This window comes from Falco rusticolus, chromosome 11 (assembly GCF_015220075.1).
Source record: "Falco rusticolus isolate bFalRus1 chromosome 11, bFalRus1.pri, whole genome shotgun sequence".
Lineage (NCBI taxonomy): Eukaryota > Metazoa > Chordata > Aves > Falconiformes > Falconidae > Falco > Falco rusticolus.
The window spans coordinates 26,714,627-26,739,373 of record NC_051197.1 but is presented as its reverse complement, the minus strand read 5'-3'; the positions used below and the strand labels follow the sequence as shown (position 1 = coordinate 26,739,373).

At 53.9% G+C, this 24,747-nt stretch overlaps 2 protein-coding genes and 1 long non-coding RNA gene across 7 annotated transcripts in view; 2 read left to right on the top strand and 1 right to left on the bottom strand.

Annotated features, from left to right (window-relative positions):
* Positions 1–2,923: 2,923 nt before the first annotated feature.
* On the bottom strand, positions 2,924–5,440 carry PIGC (phosphatidylinositol glycan anchor biosynthesis class C). Its single transcript, XM_037404710.1, has one exon. It carries the CDS (start codon positions 5,392–5,394, stop codon positions 4,516–4,518), a length of 879 nt encoding a protein of 292 aa, XP_037260607.1. The 5' UTR covers positions 5,395–5,440; the 3' UTR covers positions 2,924–4,515.
* Positions 5,441–14,250: 8,810 nt separating this feature from the next.
* Positions 14,251–18,393, top strand: LOC119155816. The gene is made up of 3 exons (XR_005106851.1): positions 14,251–14,519; positions 14,618–17,649; positions 17,794–18,393. It is a non-coding gene; the product is annotated as an uncharacterized LOC119155816 (long non-coding RNA).
* Positions 18,394–18,840: 447 nt separating this feature from the next.
* The window catches only part of SUCO (SUN domain containing ossification factor), a 40,903-nt gene continuing 34,996 nt past the window's right edge, over positions 18,841–24,747 (top strand). For 4 of the 5 annotated variants that reach the window (XM_037403842.1, XM_037403840.1, XM_037403841.1 and 1 more), the window contains exon 1: positions 18,842–19,075. In XM_037403842.1, the coding sequence (XP_037259739.1) occupies positions 19,011–19,075 (65 nt within the window). In that variant the 5' untranslated portion in view covers positions 18,842–19,010. Of the gene's footprint in view, positions 19,076–24,747 lie in introns of all 5 variants that reach the window. The other variant, XM_037403843.1, reaches the window with a different exon arrangement.

Here is a 24,747-nt window from a genome sequence, read left to right as displayed (position 1 = left end):
AAATAGCTGGAAGTAGCTACCTCTGGGATTCCGAATGTGTCTGTCCTTACAGAAGAGGCAAAATCTGGGGTTTAACATTTAGAAGCTGTGCTTGTTTTGGGTGCCAGAGAAGTATACAAAGAGCAAGTTTAAAAAAAATGGGAAACTGATGACTTTTATTGACTTTTTTTTTTTTTCCTCATACAAAAACCAAGAAGGGGTATCTCACAAACCACACGGCTGCATCAGACGGCATTGCACAGTTACAGACCAGAGGCACAACACAGCAGCAGGACTCCAGCCTGGTGTTCCAGGAGCACAAACGAGACGTTTCTTTGTAGTAGGAGGTTCACGGTGAGAGGGAGCTGCAGCAGTGCTGCTCAGGGGATGGGGGCAGGAGAGCGGAGGAGATCAGTGTTCTGCATGAGGAAGGGGCCTGACAACACACAGGCTGTGCTCTGGTCCAAGCCAGGTCTGACACAGCTGTGCTGAATTTGGGCAATTCCTCCAACTGATTTAGATCCCTGCTGACCTGTCATATACCAGGGAGCTGCTGGTAAATGCCAGGCACTAAGCTCGCTCAAATTAGAAGGGGGTACAAGCCCAGAGAGCTATAGACTTACACAGATTTTTCTTTTTTTTTTTCTCACTTAGTTTTTGGGTAGAGTACAACAGAAAAAATGGCAGTGGTATTAGCAAAAAGGGGGGGGGAACCCCAAGTACAGCAATTCTTGGGAGAGGGAGGTAAATAATCATTCCTGCTAGACCTTTGAAATGCATGTGCTGGGATGCTGAAATGCTAGGAATTGCTGGAGCTGGAAGGAGTACAGTGATGGGGAAGGTGCTTACCAGCACCCTGGGAAGAGGGAGAAATGCAGTCCGTAGCAGTCCCATGAACACAACTGTCCCAAGGGTGGGGGATGAGGAGAGGAGCTCAGACTGGCTGTGTCTTTCATTTGTGGAACTCGTCGCCGTCAGGTACCAGGCAAAAAAAAAAAAACCAACCTCAGCAGAGTTCAGGAATTGTGTGGTCTCAGGACTACTACAGAAGGGACGGTGTTTGCACCCAGCAGGCTCTTGGGGAGATCCTGGCCATGCTTCACCTCTCAGGTAAGAGGGAATGGGAACAGGCTGAATTTCACAAGCTGCTACTTTTCCACATTGTTCAAAAAACTGTTCCACACTGGGCGAAGCTCTCGCTGCTTCCCTCTGGGATACAGCATGGTACCAACAGATGAACCCACAACAAATTAAGTTTTAGTTGCTATGGCCTTACCTACAGCACCCCAACCAGGAGCTGCTGCTGCTCTAGCTGCTAGCTGACCTCCATCCATGAGGCTGTAAGGCACAAACTTCTTTCTTGGAGCATTTCAGGGTGTTAAGTCTTTTGCAGAGATCTTTACCTTCTTCTGAAGTATTTGATAAAAAATATTGCTGGAAATAGGATTCTGAACTTCACAGTTTTCTTGTAGCTATTCCTAAAAATTCCTAAGTAGAAAGACAAAGGTATTGGTGTGCTGGGAAACCTTGGCACGTTCTTTAGCATCAGCTCATGGGATGACTTTTTGAAGAGGCTGTTTAAGCTTGTCTGTGCTATTTCTACCCTGCAATGGCATACGTTCTGTGGCTCAGCAGATAAGGCTAAGGGTGCTGCACCAGCTGGTGGCATTCTGCATCCCTGGGCTGCTTTTCAAATCCTGTTTTGATTTCCTGATCATTTGTGTTGTTGCTGTTGCCTCTCACATCATAAAGCTGAGAAAAGTTTAAGTGATTAATGTGGGAATTGAAGAGATATAAAGATCTTACCCTCAAAGACTGAAGCTTCACTCTGCCCAGGATTCCCAGATCCACTCTCCCACGTGGGGCGGGATGTGGGCCCCAACAGCATGGGGTGGGTGGCTGACACTTGCCTTTCCCTGCAGCAGAGGCTGTAGATGGAGATTCCAGACGGCACGTGTCAGCCGCTCCCCCAGGAGCAAGGCTTATCCCTAGCTGGGATACAATTACTTGCATTTGGCCAGCTTCAAATCAAAAGAAAATGTCCCATTAAAGTACTCGATCTCAGTGGACTTGGAAAAAAATGCAAAATAACATTTAACTCTTCCAAGCTGGTTGCTGAGGATCTGATTGCGCACGAGCTGAGAAGGACCAACCGGGTTCTGTGGTCTCGGCGTGTGCTCCACCAGGGAAGCCGCAAGACGATACACTTGGGTAGCAAATGCTCCTGGGCATCCAGCTCTTCTGCTCAGCTGGGCACAGTTACGGTAAGTTTTGTTCTGTAGAGGGTACTCTGACCTCAGGCACGAAGACATACTCATAATGACCATTTATTCAGCATCTTAACTTCAGGAGCGTGTGCCCTCAGGAGAAGGGCAGAGAAGTCCTAGGGCAGCTCTGCCTGGCCTTTGTCTCCTCCTCTCCTCTCCCCGTCTTTCTCTTGCGTTTTCCCCTTCTTCAGAGTTCCTTTATGCATCCACGCCGTGGACTGGGCTTTATATTTTCACGTCCCAGGCTAGGGAGAGCAGGATATCGGTGCAGGCAGGCTAAGCGGAGGACTGAGCCTTTCCCCGGGGGATCTCTGGGTAGGGATGGAGGCTGAGGAACAGGCGAAGGGAAGGAGCTGGGTGGAGCGGAGGGACCTGGAGCTGCGGGCGGGCGGATGGGATACATCCCGCATCCTGCCTGCAGCTGGGTCGGTGGGGCCTGCTGCACCCATCCAAGCCCAGGGATCTGCACAAGTGATCCACTGGATTCCAGTGGGGGCTGAGGCGCCAGTGGCAGCCGGTGCCTGTCTCCACCTGGAATGTCTGGGTAGTTGATGTTTGCACTTTTCCTAACCCAGAGCTGGTTTTGAGAGTCTGAATTTGGGTAGACTTTTTTTGGGGAAATATTTCTCCTTGGGGGAAAGGGTGCAGCAGTAGCCTCCACTGTGACAGACATTAGCAACGGGCGCCAGGCAGGCTAGATTTTATTTACTTTTGATTTACATTCAAACCTTGCCCTGCCGACAGGCTCCGTGAATCGGCTTTGGATGGCAGCGTTTCAGTGTCATTAGCCCAGCACGAGTTGGGACATCCTGGCTGCTGAGCAGCTTTCTGGGAAACCTCCCTGTGAAAAAAAGCCTTCTTTCCAAAGAACTAAAAAAATGTCATCTTGACTGAGCATCTGGCTACTCTGTGCTCCCTGCGAGACCAGAGCATGAGCTCTACACTTCCACAGGTTTTAATTAAAACCAAAATGAGATGTAGTCATCACCATGACGACAACAGCAACATTTAACACTTGGCAAGAGCCATAACAAAGCACTGGAGGTGTTGGGGACTCCTCTGGGGGCTGCTCATTTCCGAGAAAGCCCAAGGTGTGCGTGGCAAGCGCCCGCTCGCTGCGGTGAGATGCCGCCGCTCAAAGGGATGAGCTAAATCAAGCAGAAAACTGCACTTCTGCAGCATCGGGTTTCCAAAAGAGGGAAGTTTCATAAAACCCCAGGTAATGCCGAATGCATCCCTGTGAGGTGGGGCTGGCACAGGATTGTGCATCCCTGCCCTTCTGTGGTGCCAGCTCCAGCAGGCTCTGCTCTCCGGGGTGGCCGGAGCAGGGCTGGGCTGCTGCAGGATGGTCCCAGATGGGAGCAGAGAAGGGGGAAGAGCTGGGGAAGCCCTCTTGGCACCGGCACCGGGGCTGGCTCGTCTTGACCAGGACCTCTTTGCCGGCAGCACCCTCTGTTGTGTGTGGTGCCAGACAGGACCCAGGCCCTGCCACTATCCCAGCAGCCTGGCATCTCCCCAGCCGGTGGGTGCACCCACGGGTGCCTGTGCTGAGCTCCTCACCCCGTGGCAAGGCCAGACCCACCTCTGGGAGGGGTTCAGAGAGGGGAGGAGGGGGTCTGGCTCCCTCACCACCCCCTCCTAAAGGACTGAGGGTAAGGGTAACGCAGAGTCTGGCAGCGTCATGAGGCTATTCTGGTATCAGCAGCCGGAGGGGTGCAGGTGAGCAGGGCTCTGCACTGCGCCTTCCCAGGTGCCCTCATGTTTGGGCCTGCAGGTCCAGCAGCACCCTCCACCCTGCCCACAGCGACCCTCACCCAGTCCCCTTCCCCTCCAGGCCTCCCAGGGAAGCGGTCAGTCCCCATCGCACACACTGAAGTCCCTTAGCGCTGAGGACCTCCATGGGCATGCTGTGGGGCACATCTGAGCCAGATGTGCGTTTCCGAGTGGTGTTTCCGCTCAGGGGATGCGCACACAGCCTGTGCCCCCTCCCCCAAGTGTGGGTAGGGGTCTGCATGCCTGGAGAACACCCTGACCCACTTGCTTGCTCCCCCAGCTGTGGCACAGGCTGGCCACTCCACGGGGTTCAGGTCCTTCCTTCACCAAAACCAAGCAGGTCGCGTCTGGAAACAGATGCTGAGGGTAAGGCAAACGTGGCCCTTGTTGCTGTGCCAGAGGCTTTATTGGGCCGGGTGTTCTCCCCCGCCCCCGGGCTGTCCCTCAGCAAGGACCTCTGCGCTGCTCACAGCAGTGAGGGTCCCATCAGCCAGGCCTACATGAGGAACCTGGAGAGGTCCTCCTTGATCTCAGCCTCATCCCACGGCCCGTGGATGTTGTCCTTGAGCAGCTGAAGGCGGATGAGGCAGTAAGGGCAGAGGCAGGAGATGGCGAGCAGCAGCGAGGCGAAGAGCACGGCCCCCACGCTGGAGACGGTGGCCAGCCCTGCCAGCGTCGCCAGCGCAAAGAGCACCGTCACCCCCACGTAGCAGCGGGGCGTCTGGGCTTTCAGCTTCTTCTGCAGCATGGGCCAGAGGGCGAAGATCTGCATGGCGAAGGTGACCATCACGAAGGCGTGGAGGGAGCGAGGCAGGCGGGAGGCCAGGCACACCGAGGCGAAGATGGCCATGTTGAGGGACAGCGTGCTGGAGACGATGGCGGCGTTGGCGCCGTAGTCAAAGAAGATGAGGTGGCCGAGGAGCATGAGAGCCGACATGGCGTAGATGGTGTCCGTGCTGATGGACTCCGTCAGCGTCTTCAGCACCGGCGAGAAGCCGTAGGTGAAGGCGGCGAACACCAGCGTGCTCTTCAGGTCAGCCCACCGCGTCCGCCCGCTGGCCCAGCGCCCGGCCCCGCCGTCCACCGCGTCGAACAGGATGTAGCCCAGCAGGGAGGAGGCCAGGGCCGCCGCGAACAGCCCCTGCGGGCTCAGCGCCCCGGCGGCCATGTACCACCAGGTCAGCACGAAGACGCAGACGCTGCACAGCTGCTGCACCACCGCTCCCGACTGGAAGACGACGGCCCGGTACCGGTAGCGGCGGGCGTGCACGTTCTTCCGCAGCTCCTCCAGGAACCGCTGATCCACGTAGTTATCGGGGAAGGGCTGCCGCTCGTACAGCACCTTCTGCCACCGCCGCCCGCCGCCCGGCTCCATCGCGCCGGCCGAGGGGCAGCCCCGGCCCCGCCGCCGGGCCCCGCCGCGCCGCAAGGGACGCCGGGCGCTCGGGGGCGCCACCTGCCGGCCGGAGGGAGCGCGGCGGGGGGGTCCCGCTGTGCCGTGAGCTCCCCCCGGCTGCCCGCCCCTGGCCCCGCCGCTCCCCGCAGGCGGCTCGGGGGGTGTGGGGGGGCGGGGGGCAGCTCCTCGCTGCCTGCGGCTCCGGCCGCGGTGCCTGCGCTCAGCCCCGGCCCCTCACGGCAGGGGGGCACGGAGGGGCTGGGGCGGGCAGGGGCTGTGGCACCAGGCTGGGGAGGGGCGGCTGGGGGGGTTCAGCCTGGAGAGGAGGGGGCTCGGAGGGGCCTGATCGCTCCCTAAAACTCCCTGACAGGGGCTGTAGGCAGGGGGGGGTCGGTCTCTGCTCCCAGGTAACAAGCGACAGGGCAGGAGGAAACAGCCTCGATTTGCACCAGGGGAGGTTTAGATGGGAGAGTAGGAAAAAACTCTTAATGGAAAGGGCGGTCAGGCACTGGGACAGGCTGCCCAGGGAGGGGGTGGAATCACCGTCCCTGGGGGCGTTTAAAAATTTTGTGCTTGGGGACATGGTTAGTGGTGGCTGTGGCAGTGCTGGGCTAATGGTTGGACCTGATGATCTTAAAGGTCTTTTCCAACCTCAATGGTTCCGTGCCAGGCCCCGGGTGCTGCAGCCTTTATCCCATGCTCAGGCTTCTCCGGAGGCGCTGCTGCCACAGCGGTGCCGCTGTCACGGTGGGAGGGTGGGCTGCGCCCGCGCTGGGCTGGCAGGTCCTGCCACGGTGCTGGCAGCAGCTGTGCCCACGCATGGTGACAAAGGGGTCTCCCAGGGGACCCTCCTGCAGCCCCAGTGCGCCATCCTTCAGCAGCCATCAGGAAGGATGCAGCTGGTCCATGGGATTTGGTCTGGTCCTGTCTGTGCTTGGACGTCCCCGTGCGTGTCCAGCCTCGCTCGGCGAGGGACCGCAGTGAGCATGCCCTGCCCAGGCCCAGCCGTCCTGCTGTTCTGGCCAAACCAGGTTCCAGCGCCCGTGTCGGGAATGTGGGTGTGATGCTCCGAGCACAGGTGCCTTTCCCCTGCAGCTCAGCCCTGCCCTGCTCCCTGCGCCTGCCAGCACCCTCAAGAAGCAGAGGCAGGAGGAGGAAGAGGAGAAGTTGTGGCTGAGCAGGGGCCGAGAGGTGCAGGGGCACCCACCTCCTGTGCTGCCCACCCCCTCACCAAAGGCACTGAGCTGGTGTGCAGCCAGCAGGCCGGGGAACAAAAAGGGACGAGGGGAGGTGTCGCAGAGGGAAGAGGTGTTTTCCCCAAGTGTGTGCATGTTTGTGCTCAGGTTGGAGCCTTCCCAGCCCCAGAGGTGCCGGCTGTGGCGGGGATGCTTACTTTGGCCTCACCCGAGGGGCCTCGGCCCAGGGCAGAGCAGCCCCGAACACTGCCCTGTTTGTGCTTCGGGAAGGGGCGTCTGTGGCCGTCCTGCCACGGCGGGAGCAGGCGAAGGAGCTGACGGTTGTTTTCCCCCCACAGGCCTCACACACGTTTCCCTTCACAGGGCAGGAGCTGGCCAGTGCCTGCTGCTGGGGGGGGGCTCGCAAGCAGGACCCCACCGTGTGCAGATCATGCAGAGCAGCAGGTAACCCCCGCATTGCCAAATGTGCCTTAGGGGGGGACCTCGGGCTGAGCTGCCCCGCGGTGACATCTAAAAAGTGCCACCTCCCAGCCCCGTATCATTGCACTTGCTCCACAGGGCAGGAGCGGCTGCTCGCCCCGTGCATTCACCCATGCCAAGGGGTGAAGCTGGCAGCCTCCAAGCCGAGGATGGAGCTGGGCTCGGTTCTAGCTGCTCTACCTAAAAGCCCCCATCCCCACACTTAGCACAGAGCCGTGCCTGTGTCTCCGTGCACACAAGCTGGTGCCCACAGGGACAGGGAGTGCTGCCAGCTCCTGTGATTGCTGGCATTGCCTTGAAGCCCAGGGCCTGGGAACTGGAGATTTTGAAGGAAATGTTGTTCTCCCAGAGCCGCAGAGTAAAGCTGGGGCGTGTAAGAGAAAAGCATGGAGGGCAGCGTGTCCCTCCTGCTCCCCTGAGAAGTGCCACAGCCACCACGGCGGAGGGACACCACCTCCCATGGGCACGGGCAGGGCAATGCTGCACTCTCGCTGCAAGTGGGTTACAGAAGGTTTGGTTTGACTTGGCCTTGGGCTCTTGTGCACAGCTCTGGTGCTCTGGGGACTGGGAACAGTGGGCTGGGCTGGGGCATGATGCAGCTCCCATGTGGTCAGGTCCATCTGGAAACCCTGGTACCCTTTGGTTCTCTGCCGTGAGCCACCAAAATCCCCCTCAGAAGCAGGGAGAGGTGGGCTGCTGCTGCTGGTTGGTGACTTGCAGCATCCCTGAGCCATGCCAGGCGATGCCAGCCATAGCAGCAGCATAGCAAAGTACCTCTGGGAGATGCCACCACAGCCACCTGACAAGGGGATCACCCTGGTGCTCTGCACCCAAGGGCTCTGCACCCTTGGCAGCGCCCACCCAGTGCTGAGGCCCACAGGGTCTGGCACCCACTTGGTGCCCTGGAGACCCCACCAGGCTCCAGCACAAAACAACTGCCACTGCTGTGCTGGCACTGCGTCCCCGTGGGAGGGGACAGTGTGTGCTGTGCCACCGTGTGAACACACCACCTGCAGTCCAAAGGGCAGCTCAGCCCTGCCTGGGTGGCCCAGACTTTGCCTGCAGGGGAATGACTCACCTGCCTGCACCACAGTCCTAGCGGGACCTGCCACAGGACCCACCACGTCACCACCCATCCCTGCCGGTCAGATGGGAACGTGTGCCTGTGGAGTCACCCCTCAGCCCTCCTGGGGCCACGTGGCCAGCAAGGCCCTCCTGGAAGGGGTGAGCAGTAGCTAAGGTCAAGGATGCAAAAGCCCTTTGTGAGCATCTTGATTCCCACTCTGGATTCCATGCAGTAAAACCTTCCTCATCTCATGATTAGGTGTCCCCAAGTGCCACTGGCCTCTGGAGAGGCTATAAGATGGCAAGTGCTTTGAGACCCTCTGCTGAAATGCAGGAATGAGGAGCTGGATGCCGTGACACTACAACCTGTGTACGCTGAGGACCTGTTGGCTTGGCTGTCCCCTGCCCTTTGCAAAGAGACATCCCCCCCCGCAAGTTTGTTTAGTGTCTGCTGGGCTCTGATGTTTGAATTGCTAAAGCTGTTTGGAAGGAAGACTGGGAAAGGTGACAGGCTGGGACTGGAGTAGCTGTGACTGATCTAGACCTCCACTGGAGATATTTGACTATCAAAGTATCGAGGGCACTGCACCTCTCACTGCTGGCTCAGGGCTGCCTCCAGGTTTGTCTGCCTCTCCTCAAGGTGGGACCATCACTTGTGCTGCAGAAGGAGGCTTCAAAATAACTAAACAGCACGCCCTGCTTAGGGTTTGAGCTTGCCTGAGGCTGCTTGGGTGAGGGCAGATCCTGCACTTCTCCATGTCCCTCAGCTGGGGCTCTTCCCCTGCATCCACCTGCGTCACCCCACGGGGGACAGGCCTGCCCCAGCTACCAAGGCCATAATGGCACCGGCAGCTTTGCAGCCTGCCTCACCGTGTGGGCTCCGTCCTTCTTGCCATCTCTCTGTGGCGAGTGGTGCCTGCTAGGGTTGTGCTGTGTCCCCCAGGTTGCTGTGGCGGAACTGGGTCCCTCCCTGGGGCTGGGGCTGTGGCACAGACAGGGCTGCCTGTGAGCACAGCGCTGGGTGCTTGGGCTTCGTTTCTCTGCCGAGCCACCCCCCAGCCTTCCCCTTTGACCCTGGAGCTGAACCCTCCCTCCGCAGGAATGTTTTTCAGGGGGGAGGTTGGCACAGCTCCAGCTGCTGAATTTTTTCATGCCCAGAGACTGTCTCCTGCCTTAAACGGCCCCATGACATGGGCTGCGTCTGCTTTCCTGCTGTCACCTATTTAAGGATTTTTTTGATTCAGTCCCCAGTCCAGGGTGGTACGATACCAGCCCAGCACCTGGAAGCTGCTGTTGGGGGCTGCTGGGGCGCGCAGGGCTGGCTGCCCTGGCCTCCCCCACAGCGATGTGCCCAGGTACGGGGGAGTCCAGTGCTGCGCCAGCTCTCCCAAGCATCTCCCTTCCCTGTGCGCAGGTCAGATTTCCTGGATCCAGGTCCACATCCTGGTCCCAGGGGGACCCTTGCCATGGGCAGCCCATGCCTCGGAGGGATGCTCCTGGGTGCCCTCAGGCATGGCTCCTGCCCTTGGCCTCACTGGCCAGACCCAGCTGGAGCTGCCCAGACCCCCAAGCCCTCCTGCCGGCCGTAGCATCTTCCACCACCCGAGAGGCCTCCCTGCGAGCTTGGGTGGCAGATGCTCTGCCCCATTTGGGCTTAGAGGAGGCCCCACTGGCCCTGGCCACATGCTGCAGTGCTGGTTGTGCAGCCAGGGCAGAGAGTATGCCACAATCCCCATGGGTCTCCATCCCGAGGCCAGACAGTGTGGAAGCACCAAGAGCTCCTGGAGGGGACATCACCAGTTTTGGTGTCAGAGCTCGCTGTCCCAGGCAGATCATTTCCAGAGCACAACCTGCCCTATGGAGAGGAGCCTGCCCCAGGGCGCAAGCCAGGACCTTGCTGGAGACCACATGAGAGGCATTCCTGGATGCACAGCCCCTGCCCAGGACAGAGAGGACCTAAATGCTGGTGAGTCGCTGTCTTACCTCATGGCAACATCCTAGGGGCACGTGGGACAGGCTGGGCATGACGTGGGTGCTTGCATGTGAGAACAAGGGTGGTGGGAAGGGAGGCAGAGCAGCCAGGGAAAGGGGAAACTAGCACCCTTCCAGGCAATGAGCTGAGCTGAGGAGGTGCCGAGGCTGCTGGAGAAACCCAGCAATGCTGCCCAGGGCTGGGGAGAGCAGTCCAGGAAACTGAGATCAAGCCTAAGCAGCCCAGGCTGGACTGGCATCTTCCAGGGTGAGGTTTGGGATTTGCTGAGCCTGTTGCAGGGAGAGAAGGATGGGAAAGCTGCGGTGTAGCTCAGCTGAGGAGCTGGGGCAGGAGAGATGTGATGTGGAAAGGCGCACGCTTGCAGGGACGTGACCTCTGGAAGACACAGCCTCTGGGGTGGCTGTGAAACTGAGCTCCCTCGGTCCTGGCATTCCCTGGCGGTCAGCATGGACCAGTGAAACCCCGTGGCAAAACACCCTCCTCACCGCCTGCGCTGGGCTCCAGGGAGAGGGACAAGCCAGCCCAGCTGGGGTCCTGGCCAGCTTCGGGCAGTGGGTCAGTAGGGTCCCATTTTGTAAGGGAACTCTGTGAAGGTCAAGCTGTCACCTAGTAATGTTTTTGTATTTTAACCTGCTTTAAAAAAAATATCCCTAGGAAACTGTAGCCAGAAATGATGTCAACAATGCGCTCTGTCAGCTGCAGGGTCCTCCCAGGTGGGATGAGTACAAACTTCAGCTGCCCAGGTAAGCTGAACCCAGCCCTTGGTTGTACGTGGCACGTCTCTAATGAACGCAGGGAGGAAACCAGACCTTGGGCGTAAAAAACTAAAACCAGCCTGTGGGACCTGAGCATGGGTCATCATGGAAGCTGGAAGGTGAAAAATATCTGAGATTCAAGATTTGGGAGTAAGGAGGGGCTTACAGATTCACATGGGTGCCCCTGAGCCCCAGCAGCAGCGCTGGAGCTCTGGAACAAAGCTTTGCTGATGGTTTCTGACTCTGTTCCTCCTTGTTTAGCCCTGATGTTGAAGCGTGGGGAGAGGATGTGAAGTGCTGACCCAGCTATGCTGCAGCTGGTGGAAAGGCATCAAGAGCTGCAGGTGGCAAAACACTGAAAAACCCAAATCCCCAGAGGGCGAGAGCAAAGAACCGTTGGGGAGAGCTGGTAACCAGGGTGGTGGGTGCTGGAGCCACGTGCAAGCTCTCCATCACCCTCAGCTTCATGTGGCAGCTTTCCCCCTCCCCTTGCAGCTCTGGGACATGGGGCAAGTGGCGTGAAGGGATCCGGAGTTTCCCAATGAGGTTTTTACCGTCTGCTCAGGGGATATTTTTGTTCTTTAGCTAAATGCAAACAAAGGCAGAAGTAGATAGGGAAGGGGGGACACTGATGAAAGCGTGTGCAGGTGAGCTGGCTTTTATGGGAAGTGTAGCTGGGGGAAAATTTGGTGTGACAAAAGAGATTGTAAATCTCTGCTTTAGCTTGGTGCACTGCAGAAGGATCCTCCTCTGTGCTCACCTTCCAATTTGATTCCTAAAGAAACATTTGTTCAAACACAGCATGGCCTCACCCTGGAAACACAGAAGTTTTGGGGGAGATGTTGACCCCAGGAGCCCTTCCTGCCCTCTTCCCGTGAACATCAACCCAGAGCCTCCAAGAAGGAGCCCACCTGCCTGCAAAGAGCAGCGTGATGTTGGGGCTGAGGTGCATTTTACCACACAGTGCTTCTCCCTGCAGCACAATCTTGCCCTACCCCAAAAGACAAGGGTCCCCTGGGTCCGGCGCTGCAGGACATGCGTGTTCCTCTGCCAGCATGTAGGTCCCCGAGGAGTGACGCTCCCTGCTACCGGCCACCCCCTCACTCTCCTCCCAACTTTTCAATATCTGCTAGGGAGGGGATGAAGCCAGGTGGGAATTTAGTTTATTTTAGTACTCGGCAGAAGGGGAAGGGAAGCAGCTGGGCCCTGCCTGGCCAGCTCTCATCTCTCACCCCTACCGCCTGCATCTGGCGGAGCTGCGCCACCCTCCTGGCACTGCTGCCCCAGGGCCCCGACCGCTCTCCCAGCCCCGGGGGGGCCTCTGTGCGTGTCTCAGTGTCTCAGCTTTGGTTTTGTGTTGACAAAGCCACAGATGTGCCGTCCTGCCAGATCACGCGCCTGCGATGTTGCCTGGTTTGGCCTCGATTTGCATGAGGCCAGGGAAGAAGCCCGGTGCCGTGTTGCACTAGGTGCTTTCCCAGCCCCTCTGCTCACCCTCGGTGCTTATGGGCAACTTCAGCCCACGCTGTCCTCCCAGAAAAAAAAGCCTCCCCCAAAATTTACACCTCTGTCACAGAGTTTTGCCGTTTCTCGGTTTCTGTATTGAGAGTTGTGTTTTCTTTTCCCAGGGGGTTCAGATGGTGGCTGCCAGGAAGCACAGAGGGGGACCTGTAGGTGCCCGCCACAGGGTTTGTCCCTGCTGGAAGCCCCTGGTCCCACACTGCATTTCCATCATGCAACCAAGAGTTAATTTTGATTATCTATGTCTCAACTGCCAGCAGCTTTTGGACTTTCCCTGCTCCATCAGCCCCCCCTGAGACGGCAAGAGCAGCTCCTCGGCTGCCGACCGCATTGTCTTCTCCGGCTGGCAGCAGGCACTGGCCTCTGCTCCCGTGTCATGGCAGGGAGACGAGATGCTGCTGAAGGCCGTACCTTGAACACCTGCCAGCCAGGCTAGGAGAAAGTTGGTCCCTTCTCCTTGAAGCCATTTTCTATCCATTCCCCAGCATTGGCTGTAGGAAAGGGTGTTTTCTGTCATGTGGGGGCTCTGTGGTCCCGAAATGGGGCCAGGAGATGCTGTGGCTTCCTGCTTCACCCCACCTGAGCATCCTCGCTGCAGTGGTCATTTCATCTCCTTTTTCTAGGCAAAGTTAAAATTCAAACGAAGCCACATGAAATGAGCAAACCAAATACAGATGTTTTCAAAAGTGGAATTCCCATTTCAATTAATTTTCTTCAGTTTTGACTTTCAGGTTTTGAGCCACTGAAGAGGGGGCTCAGAGTCAGGCAGAGGAAATCTCTCTTCAGATCTGGCTGTGCCCTCCCATTGCTGCGCGAGGGGTCTGAGCCTGCCGCAGGTGGTCCTGGGCATGGCTCCATCAGAGCTTTTAGGAGCCGTGGAACTGTGCCACCATCTACCCGTGCTGGATTTCGAGGCTTTTTCAGGAGGGATTGAGGCTGGCTGGAGATCAGAGCAGTCACTCTCCTATACCAGGTCACGCAGCCCCTGCCAAGTGTCACTGTGTGCCATTGTCCCTACTTGCCAAGAGGAGACCTGCCGCCGCTCCTCAGCACCATTGCACACCGCCGCGCCGGCCCACGTTAAGTAAACCTAATGATGCTCTGTGCGGAGCAAGCGTTTCGGTGACCTGGCCTGTGTGTATTTGCAGTTTGATCGGCTGGTTGCTGTGACCGTGGTCACAGCCCAGCAACCCAGCGTGGCATCCCCTGGGTTTTAAAGGAGGCTGTGGGAGCAGGAATCAGTGTCCGTGCAGGGGGACGTCCAGGACCCCCGGCCCCTCCTCGTGGGACAGCGCAGCAGCCCCAGCTGGGCAGAGGTGTGACACGAGCAGAATCGCTGGTGCAAACTCCATCGATGGTCCCTGACGCCTCATCCCAGGGGCGACACCTTGCAGCCACCCTCCCCAGAAATCCTGTATCTCTGAGTTGAGTTATAAAAGAGCAGTTATCAGCTCAGCTGGAGGCAGAGTTGCTCCTGCTTGATTATGCAAGGGAAATTATTCCAACCCCCGCCCTCCCCCCTTTTTTTTTCCCACAGCTTGTTTCTCTCCAGTGTGAATTGCAGAAGAAATAAAAGAAATTCAGGATTTTTAAGAAGTTTTACACAGGTTTGCTGGATTCTCTCCTATAAGTGGTTAACAGTTCATCTAAAGTCACAGGAAGCTCTCTGAAGCAATCTTGCAGTTTACAGCTTTTCCTTTACTAAATAAGAAATGGTCAGGAAATCAAACAGGAAATTGTGTCTGGAAGGAACAAAAGTTGCGTTGTCAGAACCTGCTTACAAAAGATTTACTTTATTTTAACCAGTAAGGAGCCAAGATCAATAGTCAGAAGAGGAAGTAGTTTGTGTGAATTAAATCACGTGAAAAAAAACCCCCAACCAAACACTGGGGAAAACAAGATGCCTTTGTAAAGAGCAGATAGGGATGAATGGAAGAGAAGGCTTAGCATCTGCAGCAGCCAAATGCTGGAAGGTGCTGAGAGACAAAGGGTGTAACCCAGGATCGGGTGTCTCTCCAGAAGTCTAACATTGCTCCATGGCCTCAGCGCCCCAGTATCTGTGGGAGATATTCTACAGCCTGTACAACACACCAGGTCCATTTGAGTGTTAGAGTACAATGGACAAGCATTGTCCCATCACTGTGCAGCGTTTGCAGGTAAAACAGCAGCACCTTTTCTTTCCTCCCACTCAGAAACACTGCACCAAGGTGCCCCTTGGGTGGCCACCTCCAGCTCTTCTAACCCAGGCTGTCGAGCACCACGACCCAGCTTTTATTCACGGTCAGCAGAGTGATTATTCTCCTACCACTACCAACGCAACCTGTTGTGCTTTCCATGCTCACAGTCCTCTGCACTTACACATCAACACTGCAGGCACGCAGAGTCCTCTCCGCCCAGGGGATGCAGGTACGTGCACTGTCGGGTGACACGCTGTCTTGAATTCAGCTCTGCGGCAGGACTAACCCTTCATGGGAACTGCACCAGCTCGCCTCATCCTGGGATTTGGCCAAGAGCAAGCCAAAATCCTGCTGTGAACATGCAGTGCTTTTTGAGAATCCCATGCAAATATTTGTTGCCGGGTAACCCTACAGTACATTGGGCTTTGGGTTAATTATGGGCTTTAGTTGAGAGACTGTGTAATCTGTAATTTACTTTTTTTTTACCATTATACTGCTCATCTTATCAGCGGTTGGGAAACAAGCTTAGCAAGTACTGGTATGTGCGGGTATGTCAGAGGTGATGAATCGAAATCTCTGTCTGGCTGATGACACCAGGCTTATTTGGTGGACGCTCATACCTGGTGGGGACTGACTCAAAGGGGCTTTTTCTCCAGTATCCTGACCAGTCACTGTCATGGTTCCCCTGAAATGATCTGTCTTCCGTGACAGCTCTTTAGCTGTGTTTGCTCTAAGCTGTATGTGATTAATTCCCAGCTGGTAACGGGACCGTGGCATGCAGGAGCTGTGCCAGTCAAGAGCAGCTGCATGGGCTGAGCAAGTGCGGCTTCACAGCCTTTTCCCCTCCTCTTGAGGAAAAGCTCTTGGCGAGGAGGCTGGAAGAATTACTGTCCTGGGAGCATGATAGAGGCTGACAATGGAGACGGTCCCAGCAGTACTTTGTGGCATGGCCCCGAGCAAAGCACTGCCTGCCAGCACCGAGACAAGTGCTCTGCCTGGAAATGCTTAGCAATGGGTTAACGAACATTTACCAGCTCTTCTAGCAGACAGCAAAGCAGTTCAAATTTCTAATGCTTCATGGATGGATTTCGCTACTGCTCTGGTCCTGTCCATCCCCAACGTGCTGTTTGTGGCCAAGGCTGTGTTGGTGGGATGAAGAACTGCTCTCTGCCTGCTGGGTCAGGTTGGGCATGGGTAAATCCTCTGGTCAGAGGCAGGACGCCAGGTGTGCAGGTGTATGCCTTGCTCTGCACCTCCCTGTGCTGACACCCCCCTCTCACTCAGAAGGGAAGGTACCGTAATCCTGGCAGCATCCATGAAGGAGACGAGTCCTACACGCCTCCCTGGGGGGTCACGTCCTGGCAGGAGGCAGAGGGAGGCAGCTGCAGCTGAAGCTCGCGTTGCCCTGCCTCTCTGTGGCATCCTCCAGCCCTGAAGAGGGAGATCTGCGATACTCCCCCAACGTGGTTAAAACAGCTGCTTGTGGGACGTGGGCTGTTGCTCCCACAGGGAATTCCCACCACTGAGGCAGCTCCCCAGAGCTGGTGCTGAGGCGCGTCCCTGGGCACAGAGGCCTTCTGCACACGTGCTGCTCTGGGCATGGCCCTGTGGCAGGTCCCTGGAGGCACAGCTGGGCCCTCCACACCCCATCTCTGCTCACAACTGTCCCAAGGCCAGTGAAGTGCCCACACAGCCATGGAACCACGCTGCCGCTGTGCTATGTCTTAGCTCGGGCACTGCAAAAGGCTGAAGAAATTCTCATGGCAAAGGTGCTGGCTCATGCCCCACTGAAGCCACAAAGCAGTTTCTCAAGTGTTTTTCAGGACTCGCCTCACTCCTGTAACCAGTTAGGTTGTTCCTGCGTCATCAGCGCTCCTGGGGCGACAGAACCTGACCAGGGAGGTGAGTGGTGCTGAGGCAGCCGAGCTCACCACTGACCCACTGGGAGAGCTGCCAGAGGGCTCTGTGGCAGGCATCGCACTGGGGACACAAAGCAAAGCCACTCGCTGTCAGAGCTGCCCTCCTGGCTACTTTCATCTTGATCTGATCCATATTGTGGTTTAGTAAGTCTATTTTCTTCTGCTAGAGGTTCACGTTAAATCCCATGGGCTTCTTCCAAAACCTACCAGTGACTTGCACAGGAATTTCCTCCTGTTCAGCCTAACAAGTTACAGCTTCGTCCAGCAGCTCCAAGCCAAGCTTCTGGCCAAGCTGCAAGGTATGGGGCAGTGGGTGCTGCTTTGTACCCTAGCTCACTGTCCCCTGCGCTGTTATGCCCCTATTTTCCAAAGAGACACAGCAGACATCTGCCCAGGATCCTCCTGCAACAGCCCCCTTCTCGAGCACTGCAGGACAGGCTGTTTCTGTCACGGGGCAGACCACGGTTTGCTGGCCAGGGGGATTTAAACCCGAGCCTGTGTGGAGATGGGGCACAAAGCTGGAGCTTCTCCCTTTTCCCTTTTCTTCAATGTGTTGGCACGCAGGCCTGTCTGCTGACTGTGGCATGCAGAGCTCTCAGAATGGCAGGGGATGCCAAGTATTAACGAAAGCACAAAATTACTGGGTAAAAAATCAGGAAAAGAACAGACATAAAGACTCTCCAGAGGTTTCCACTGCTGGCTGGGAACATTTACCTGCAGCTGGCTGACTCTAGTCACGCCATCCTGCAGCTCGGCAGCTCCAAGCTAAGCCCTGCAAACACCCCGTCCTGTTTGGGAGTACCCCGGGATGGCCGTAAGGGCTGGTTCATGGGGCTGGGGCCATAACTCCTCTGGGGAAAACAGCAGCTATGGCCTGGGAGGGCCCTGCTCCTGTTAGGATTGCCATGATTCACACCCTCCCATGCCTCCCTCTGGGCAAAGCTGTCCTTCCTTGTTCAGAGTCCTGACGTGTGCATGTTTCCAACACAGCATGCTTGTGACTAATCCACCTGTGCCTTTCAGGACGGCTGTAAATGCCCCGTGGGCTGGGAGAGCAGCACACGTTGCCGCTTGCTGTGGCACTGATCACATTGGGAGCCCCAATCCTGAGCCGTTTTTTTGGTGAGGGTAAGCTGCAAGGATGGTTTGCTTGACTACCACAGGGCAGTGGAAAGCCCACCTTCCAACACCATGCTTCAGATGGGCAGATTTAGGCCTGGCTATCTGAAAAATCCTGTTCTTTTGATAATAACTGTTGTGTTTTTCTACCAGTCCACCCAAACACGCCAGTACCAGGGAAGACAACTCTCTTCTGTCCCACGCTGGGGGCGGGCACCCACAGATGCCAAGATCACCCTTACAGCTTCCTGGCCTGTATTCCCCCCCAAGCATCTCCCAGCCCCAGCCAGCAGAGCGAAGGCAATGCTAGGGATGGAAACCGGGATGGACTGCGCAGGCAGTTGTGGGGCTGGGGGGAGGCTTGGCCAGGCTGCCAGGCCCCGGGCACAGCTCCAAGGAAAGCACTCCCCGTGCGGGCCTCAGGATGCACCTGGCCAGCTGCCAGGCAAACCCTGCTTCGACTTTTGCTCCCGCAATGACTACATACGCACTGAACCACCTCAGACACTTTTCTGGCACCCCTTGTGCGTATAAGCACTGGCCATGCAGCCATCCGGTACTCAGCGGGGAAGCCTAAGCCCAACCGCGCCTCACGCACGGGCCGCCTAAAGGCTCCTGCAAAATGGCCGCCGCCCCGCTCCCGCCCAGGAACTGCAGCTCCCAGCAGCCCCCGCGCGCCTCCGCCCGCTGGCGGGCGGGGCTCCCCCGCCTACTCCGCGGCCGCCATTCTGCTGGGGGCCTCAACCGACACCAATCAGCGCTCAGCTCTGCGGGGCAGCCTGCGGAGAAGCCTGATCAAAAATAAAATATTTAAAAAAACCCCTGTCATGTCGGGGAGTCGTTCCTCAAAACGCCCCCCGAACCGGAGGCAATGACGCTCCTCTCTTTCCTAGCGGCCTCGGTTTGCTGCCAGCCGTCATTTATTCCTACGGCGATTTCCCTTTAACGGCTTGTTTCACGCGGGCACCTGGCAGGGGTCCTTGGGGGGCGGGGAAAGAGAAGGCCGTTCTTTTGATTCGCCGCCGCGTCCGAGTGGAGGAACCAATCGGCGCCGCTGACAGGGGCTGGAAGGCGGTGGCACTCCCAGACGCTCAGCCCATTGGTTGCGGCGGCGCGAGGGGGCGTGGCGGAGCGGCGGGGAGGGTGACGCGTATCCTTCCAGCTCAGCGCGTGAAGGGCTTCAGGGGCGGGGCGAGGGGCCCGGGCCGGCGGGCGGTTAGGGCCGCGCTCGCGCCGCCGCCTGTCGCCTCGCGCCGGGAGCCGCGCTCAGAGGGGGCCGCTCCTCCGCCGCCGCACGCTTCTCCCGCCGCCCCTCTGCCGGGGAGGATGCGCCGCCGCTTCCCGGCCGCCGCAGGTAGACGGGGGAGACGATGAAGGAGCCGCCCCGCAGGCGGCTGGCCCTGGGTTCCTGCCTCTTCCTCTGCGCCGTGCTCTGGTGAGTGCCGGCCGCGCCTCCGCCGGGGCCTCCCGGGGCCGGGGGTATGCTGCCGCCCGGCGCTCTCGGGGAGGAGCGGGGGGGCGGGCCCGCTCCCAGCCCTGCCGCCTTGCCGGGGGGCCCGGGCCGCGCCTGCCCTGCCCGGGGAGCGTCCCTCTACCCCGGGCCCGGCGGGGGGGGCGCCGGGGTTACTGAGAGCCGGTGGCCCCCGGGGGCGGAGGGTGCCGCCGGGGGGGGGACGGCGCTGCCTGCGGGAGGCACAGCCGTGTGCTGCCGGGCGGGCCGCGACCTGGGGGCACTGCCCGCCGCTGCGATGGTCGTTTGCAGCGCTCCCCAAAGCGAGCGGTGCCGGGGCGGGGAGGGGGGGTGAGCCCTTCAGGCGTCGGGGCTTCGTGGTTACCGGCACTTCTGAAGGGGTTTTGGGGCACTTGGTGCTTTTCGCTGCAAGGCCGGCTCTTGCCTTTGCGTTTTCACGCTAAACTCCCGCAGTGTTCTGTGGAAGATCAGGGTGCCTCGTTCTTGAAACGGATTTTCTCAGGCTGGCTGGAGTGGTGTTCAATTAAAGCCACCGAGCCCTCTCATCTCGCTTTGATTCTCTCTTTGGGAGTGTTTTTCGTGCGATTATCTTGGCTCTGCCTTGTTCATCATCTTCTGTTCGTTTTGTTTTCAAACTTGCTAAAAGATGACATTTGTTAGGACAGGGATACTGGGGGGCTGTATTTCTGTATGGTAAGTTCTAAGCTTCTTAAACTTTGGCCTCTTTTGAACTCCGTGACTCACTGTTTGAGAAATGCTAGCCAGTTTGAACAGCAGATTGCAAATATTGAAAAATGAACGGCAGCAGTCGTTAGAGATAATTGTGTGTCTCGTGTTACTTTAGTACCTTTTCTGTAAATTGTTTAAATACCTAATTTAAAAGCAATGGAAATAGCCTGGAAGTTCAGGGTTGTCTCGTAGTTGATTCTAGTTGGATGAAGAAAGGGGAGCCCAGACATCACTCTGTATAGAATCCGTTGCACATCTAGTGCTGACACTTGCATTGTTGAGTTGGGACCATCCTGGACCAAATTTGATTTGTGTCATCACGTTTTTGTCTTTAGGAGACAAAACAGTGAGTCTAAAAAGTGTTTGAAAACTCTGTTGCTGTGTTTACATTTAGCAGATTTTAAACAGAAAAGCTCCTAGCCAGATGTGTTTTAAGTGATCTGTGAAGCTGATGAACTGTCTCTAAACAGCTCTTCTTTTACTCGTCGGACAACTGAGCTGCTTCTCATGGAAGTTTCTACTTGTATAGTTGGGATTATTACTAGGAAAAGAGTTCTTATTTCTTTCTTCCTGTGTCCTCAAGGTTAATAACCTGTTTCTGCCTTGTGGTAATTTGTTAACAAAGCTGTTGTCAGCTTAAGGGTACATAGATCATCAGAGTAGTTTTTTTGTTGCTGTGGCCTTAGTCTGCTGGTTTAACTGAACTCTTATGTTTAAGAAAAAAATCAGGTACCTATTCCATATTGATAAAGTAGTATCATGTTTAACTAGTTGAAATAATACGTTTGTTCTGTAATGCCCATGTAACTCCTGTGTTCATCTTGGGTATGGTTAGGAGAAAAATTGAGCCAAGTTATTTTCTTACTCTTTAAGAGATTGCTCTTTCAAGTAGTGTCTTAACTGATCTTGGGGCTTGCACTAGAGTATCCCAAACCTTATAGTATATTAAAAAAAAAGTTCAGATCGTGTTTACCCTGCTCGCTCTGGCTGCTTTTGATTAAAGGGCCAGTAGTTTGATTTAAATGTTGGGAGAGTTACAACTCTAGTTCCCCAGTCTGTTGTCTGAACATAAATTCACGTTGGAGAGCTGAAAACCCTCAGTCTGTAGGCTGGCATTGTGGCTTGCTCTAATTTCAGTAACCATGTTGGAGTTGTAATTGGAAAGTCTTGAAGTGTATTAATTCCTGCATTGTTGCTGGACTCTGTTGTGGACTGTAAGTTGTGATGTATTTAACTTTTTACTAAAAAGAAAACCAGCAACTTTGTTCGCATAGGCAGTTAAGAAACTTTAAATAGTAAATGGAGGGCTTTGTGTTATAAATGTTGGCAAGTGTGACAAATGTTGGCTTTTTAAATTTGGTTGTCTTGAAATGTAATCTTCAAAGGATTTAATGCTAGTAGGAGAGAAACTTTTCTTACACGTGAACCTAGTGGTCAACAGATAATCAAATTAAAAAAGCAAGGGGTAAAAAACACAAGACAAAACAATTGCTGAAAACTCTCTTGGAGCTATTTGGACTCATCTTTTTTTTTTTTATGTCTGGGCTTTGTTGTATTTCTGGCTAGATCATTGCTTCTTCCTTTAAGCTTAGTTTCATCAAAATAGGCATTTTTTAAAATCTCTCGTCATGCACCTTAATGCTTGCCTAAAGAAGTTGGTTCAATGGAGGAGCATCAATTGGTAAAAAGGAAGTGTGTGTGTGGAAAAGACTGATTCCTACTTTCTTTAACTGGAAGGTGTTTCAAAAGGTTTCATCTTGTAAGTTAAAAATGTGACTCTGTATTAGGAAATGTACAAAAAGCCCAGAAGCTTGAGTTTAGGGATTTGTTTGCTGGTGTCTTTTCAATAAAAACAATGTGATGCTCTTTGAGAGTGCAGGATCAGAGAGGTATTGGTACTTGAGACTTTCTGAAGCTGGAACACTCACAGCTCTCTGACAAATCTGACTGAGCCAGTGAGGTTGTTCCAAGTAGTTCAAAAGAGTGTGATGGCTGCATGGCTTTAGAGAAATGCTTCTGATGGAGGTAAGGCTTAGGAATGTAGTGCTCTAAAAATAATATGCATCTGTGCAGATTGGAGCTTTGTGCATGAGAAATGACTCCTGTTGTCCTGAATTTGCAAAGATTTTTTTTTATGCTTCAGTTAATCCCTTTGTGTGGATAATCATAAATACTTTTACAATTTGCAGTGCTTTGTAGTTTGACAATATACAGAGCTGAATAAGTGGAGTAGATTTAGAAGCTTATAAGGGATACTAGTACTATCTGAGTTGAGACTAGCTGTGATAGTTTTTTGAGGAGTAACCTGTATAAATTGCTCTGGCATTAGCTTTTGCCTGCCATAAGATGCACTTTCAAAGCATGAGCTTTGAGTTGAATAAAGAAATTGTGCATAGACTAATTTGTCTTTCTGTGATTCATTCTATCTCAAAGTGCTTTCTACACCCCAGTCTACTTAGCTTTTATGAACTCTTTCACCATCCTCAGTTTTATAACTGTGAGTAAAAGGACGATGGGGATAAGTGCATGTGCACATCAGGATTCTTTAGTTGTTACGCTGAATATGCTGCATCAGTAGAGTCAGGCTTGTATAAAAGCGGCTGAGCAGCAAGATGAGCTGTTCCTGATGGGGAAACCCTTGGTCTAGTAGCTCTGACTCTGAAATCCATAATGAGAGTGTAGCCTGAAAATTGTAAAGGTGAGATTGGGTCAGCAGTATGGCCAGGAATAAAGCCTAGATACAGGTACGTTGAAAGGGGCTAGATTTAGAGATTGCTTTGTCTTCCTGCCTATTGATGTGAAGATTTATGTGAATTTCAATGAGATATTTCTAGTTTTGGCTTACATTAGTCTTCTACATTTTTGAAGGTGTGCTTGTTGAAAGCTTCTTGTTATGCAGGGGGAGCTCTGAAGAAAACAATGCTATACTGGGAGTGTGATAACATCACTTGTGTTTATTTTGCCGCTCCTGTTCTGCACAGGCAAAAGCTATGCAAGCCAGATTAGAGATCACAGAAGTAGAGGTTTTGCTAACTGAACATTTATTGACTTTATTACTGACTTTTGGCTTAAACCTTGAGCTTGCATCTGTTAATAACAGAAAGGTGTTGGGGACTGAGAGGCTTGTGTTCCAGTGTAACGTTTCTCTTGCCATAGAAATCCTCTTTTCAGCAGAGTATTGTGTTTGCAGAAGAGTGCCCTAATGATCTGGGTGGAACTGCTAGTGTAACTTGCTTGTAACAGGGCTCAGGATTTTATCTGGCAATTCCCCTCTTGTGCAGTTACTTAAATCTCTTCAGAAGGCGGATTGTAAAATGAGCACTGTGTGTGTACGTTTTATGGCAGGAAGAAATTATTTGGGCATTGTTCATATAACCAAAACTTTTGTTCCAGGCATCTGATTTCAGGATGGAAAAGTATGTTCCTAGATACCGAGTGTCTTGTTTGGAGGTGTCTTTGCATTGTAGTTAACGTTGGGTCAAAAGCTGCACTGGAACTCTTGGACTCTTTAAAATTAAAATATCAATATGCTTAGCATATAGCCTGCTCAAGCTGAAAGTGGTGTATGCAAACAGGGCCTCTGGTGTCTTATGCAAAACAAATGCTTGGCTCATTGAATTATTGAATATATACCTTCTAAAATAATTTTAAAATCGGTGCTTTCAAGCAGTGTCTCCTGAAAGATTTGTCCTAGGAACTTCAGATGTGTGTGTGTTATGCAAGGGGTGTACTAAAGTGGCATATGTACCCCCCTCATGAAGTTCCAATGAGATGTGCCTCACTTCAGCACTTAATTTCAACTTCTTCTGAAATGGCTTCCTCTAACCTGTTATTAGTTCTTTTTCGCTTTAGTGTTCTTATCACTGAATATGTTACAGAATACTTTCTGGCTTTTTTGCTTTTCGTGTCTTTAGTTTTCATTACTAATCCATCTTTTGGTGAATTCTTTCAAGGGGAGGATGTACAATGTTGCTGTAGTTAACACTTGGAGATGCTACCAGCCCTTCTGCCTGAAGAGGATTTTATTTCTGCTTGAAAACTTTTGGCTGAGGACAGGGTAATATAGAACTGCAAGTCTAAAAACTTTTGTGTAATTCTTGGTGAAAATACTGAGCTGGTGTAACAGGCAGACTGATCCCAAAGCTAGAGTAAAGAACTTTTGCTTGGGTGATTAAAAAATATTGGTATAAATGACTTAAACTGGATTGGAATATCAGTAGAAGTTTCCAACAGTTCAAAAATTAGCTTAGGTGCTCAAAGGAACCTTCTTTGAGCTGAGTTCTAGAATGGCAATCAAGGTTTTGTTGAAATCCTTTTAAAGGTAAGACGTCCATTAAAAATACATAATAAAATGTCTGGAAGTTGGGTGATTGCAGCTTTACAATGATCTAGGACAAAATTCATGTTGCAAAATTTATGCTAACATTCCAATCCTTGGCACCGTGTTAAACTGTTTTGCATTTACAGTGAGTTTTAAGCATGGTGCACCACAGCTGCTTCTGATTCTGAGCCTGCTGTTGCAGTATTGTGTAGACAAGCTCATGAATTTAAGCAGCGAGGGAAATCTTCAATGGTGTATAAGTTAGTGTAGACATTACTATAGACTCTAAAAGCCTTGAGGTTTATTCACAGTTCATGGCTGTTCTACTGTTTTCCTGTAGCCTTTGTGGTTAGCATCAGGTTTTATTGTGTTTTTCCAGGATGTGTTCTTTTCTCCAAACCTTGCATTAAAGATGAGTTTGACAACGCAGGGAGATTCTCTTAAGCTGCAATCTTCAGTGCAGTATTATAGAAGTCTGTTACCAGGAATCACTAGGAGCTGCCTGTTTGTTTGAGCACTTCTGGAGGGGACACCCTCTGAGGCTGGGGTTTGTGACTTCTGTCCTGCTCTAAGTGCCTGAAATAGG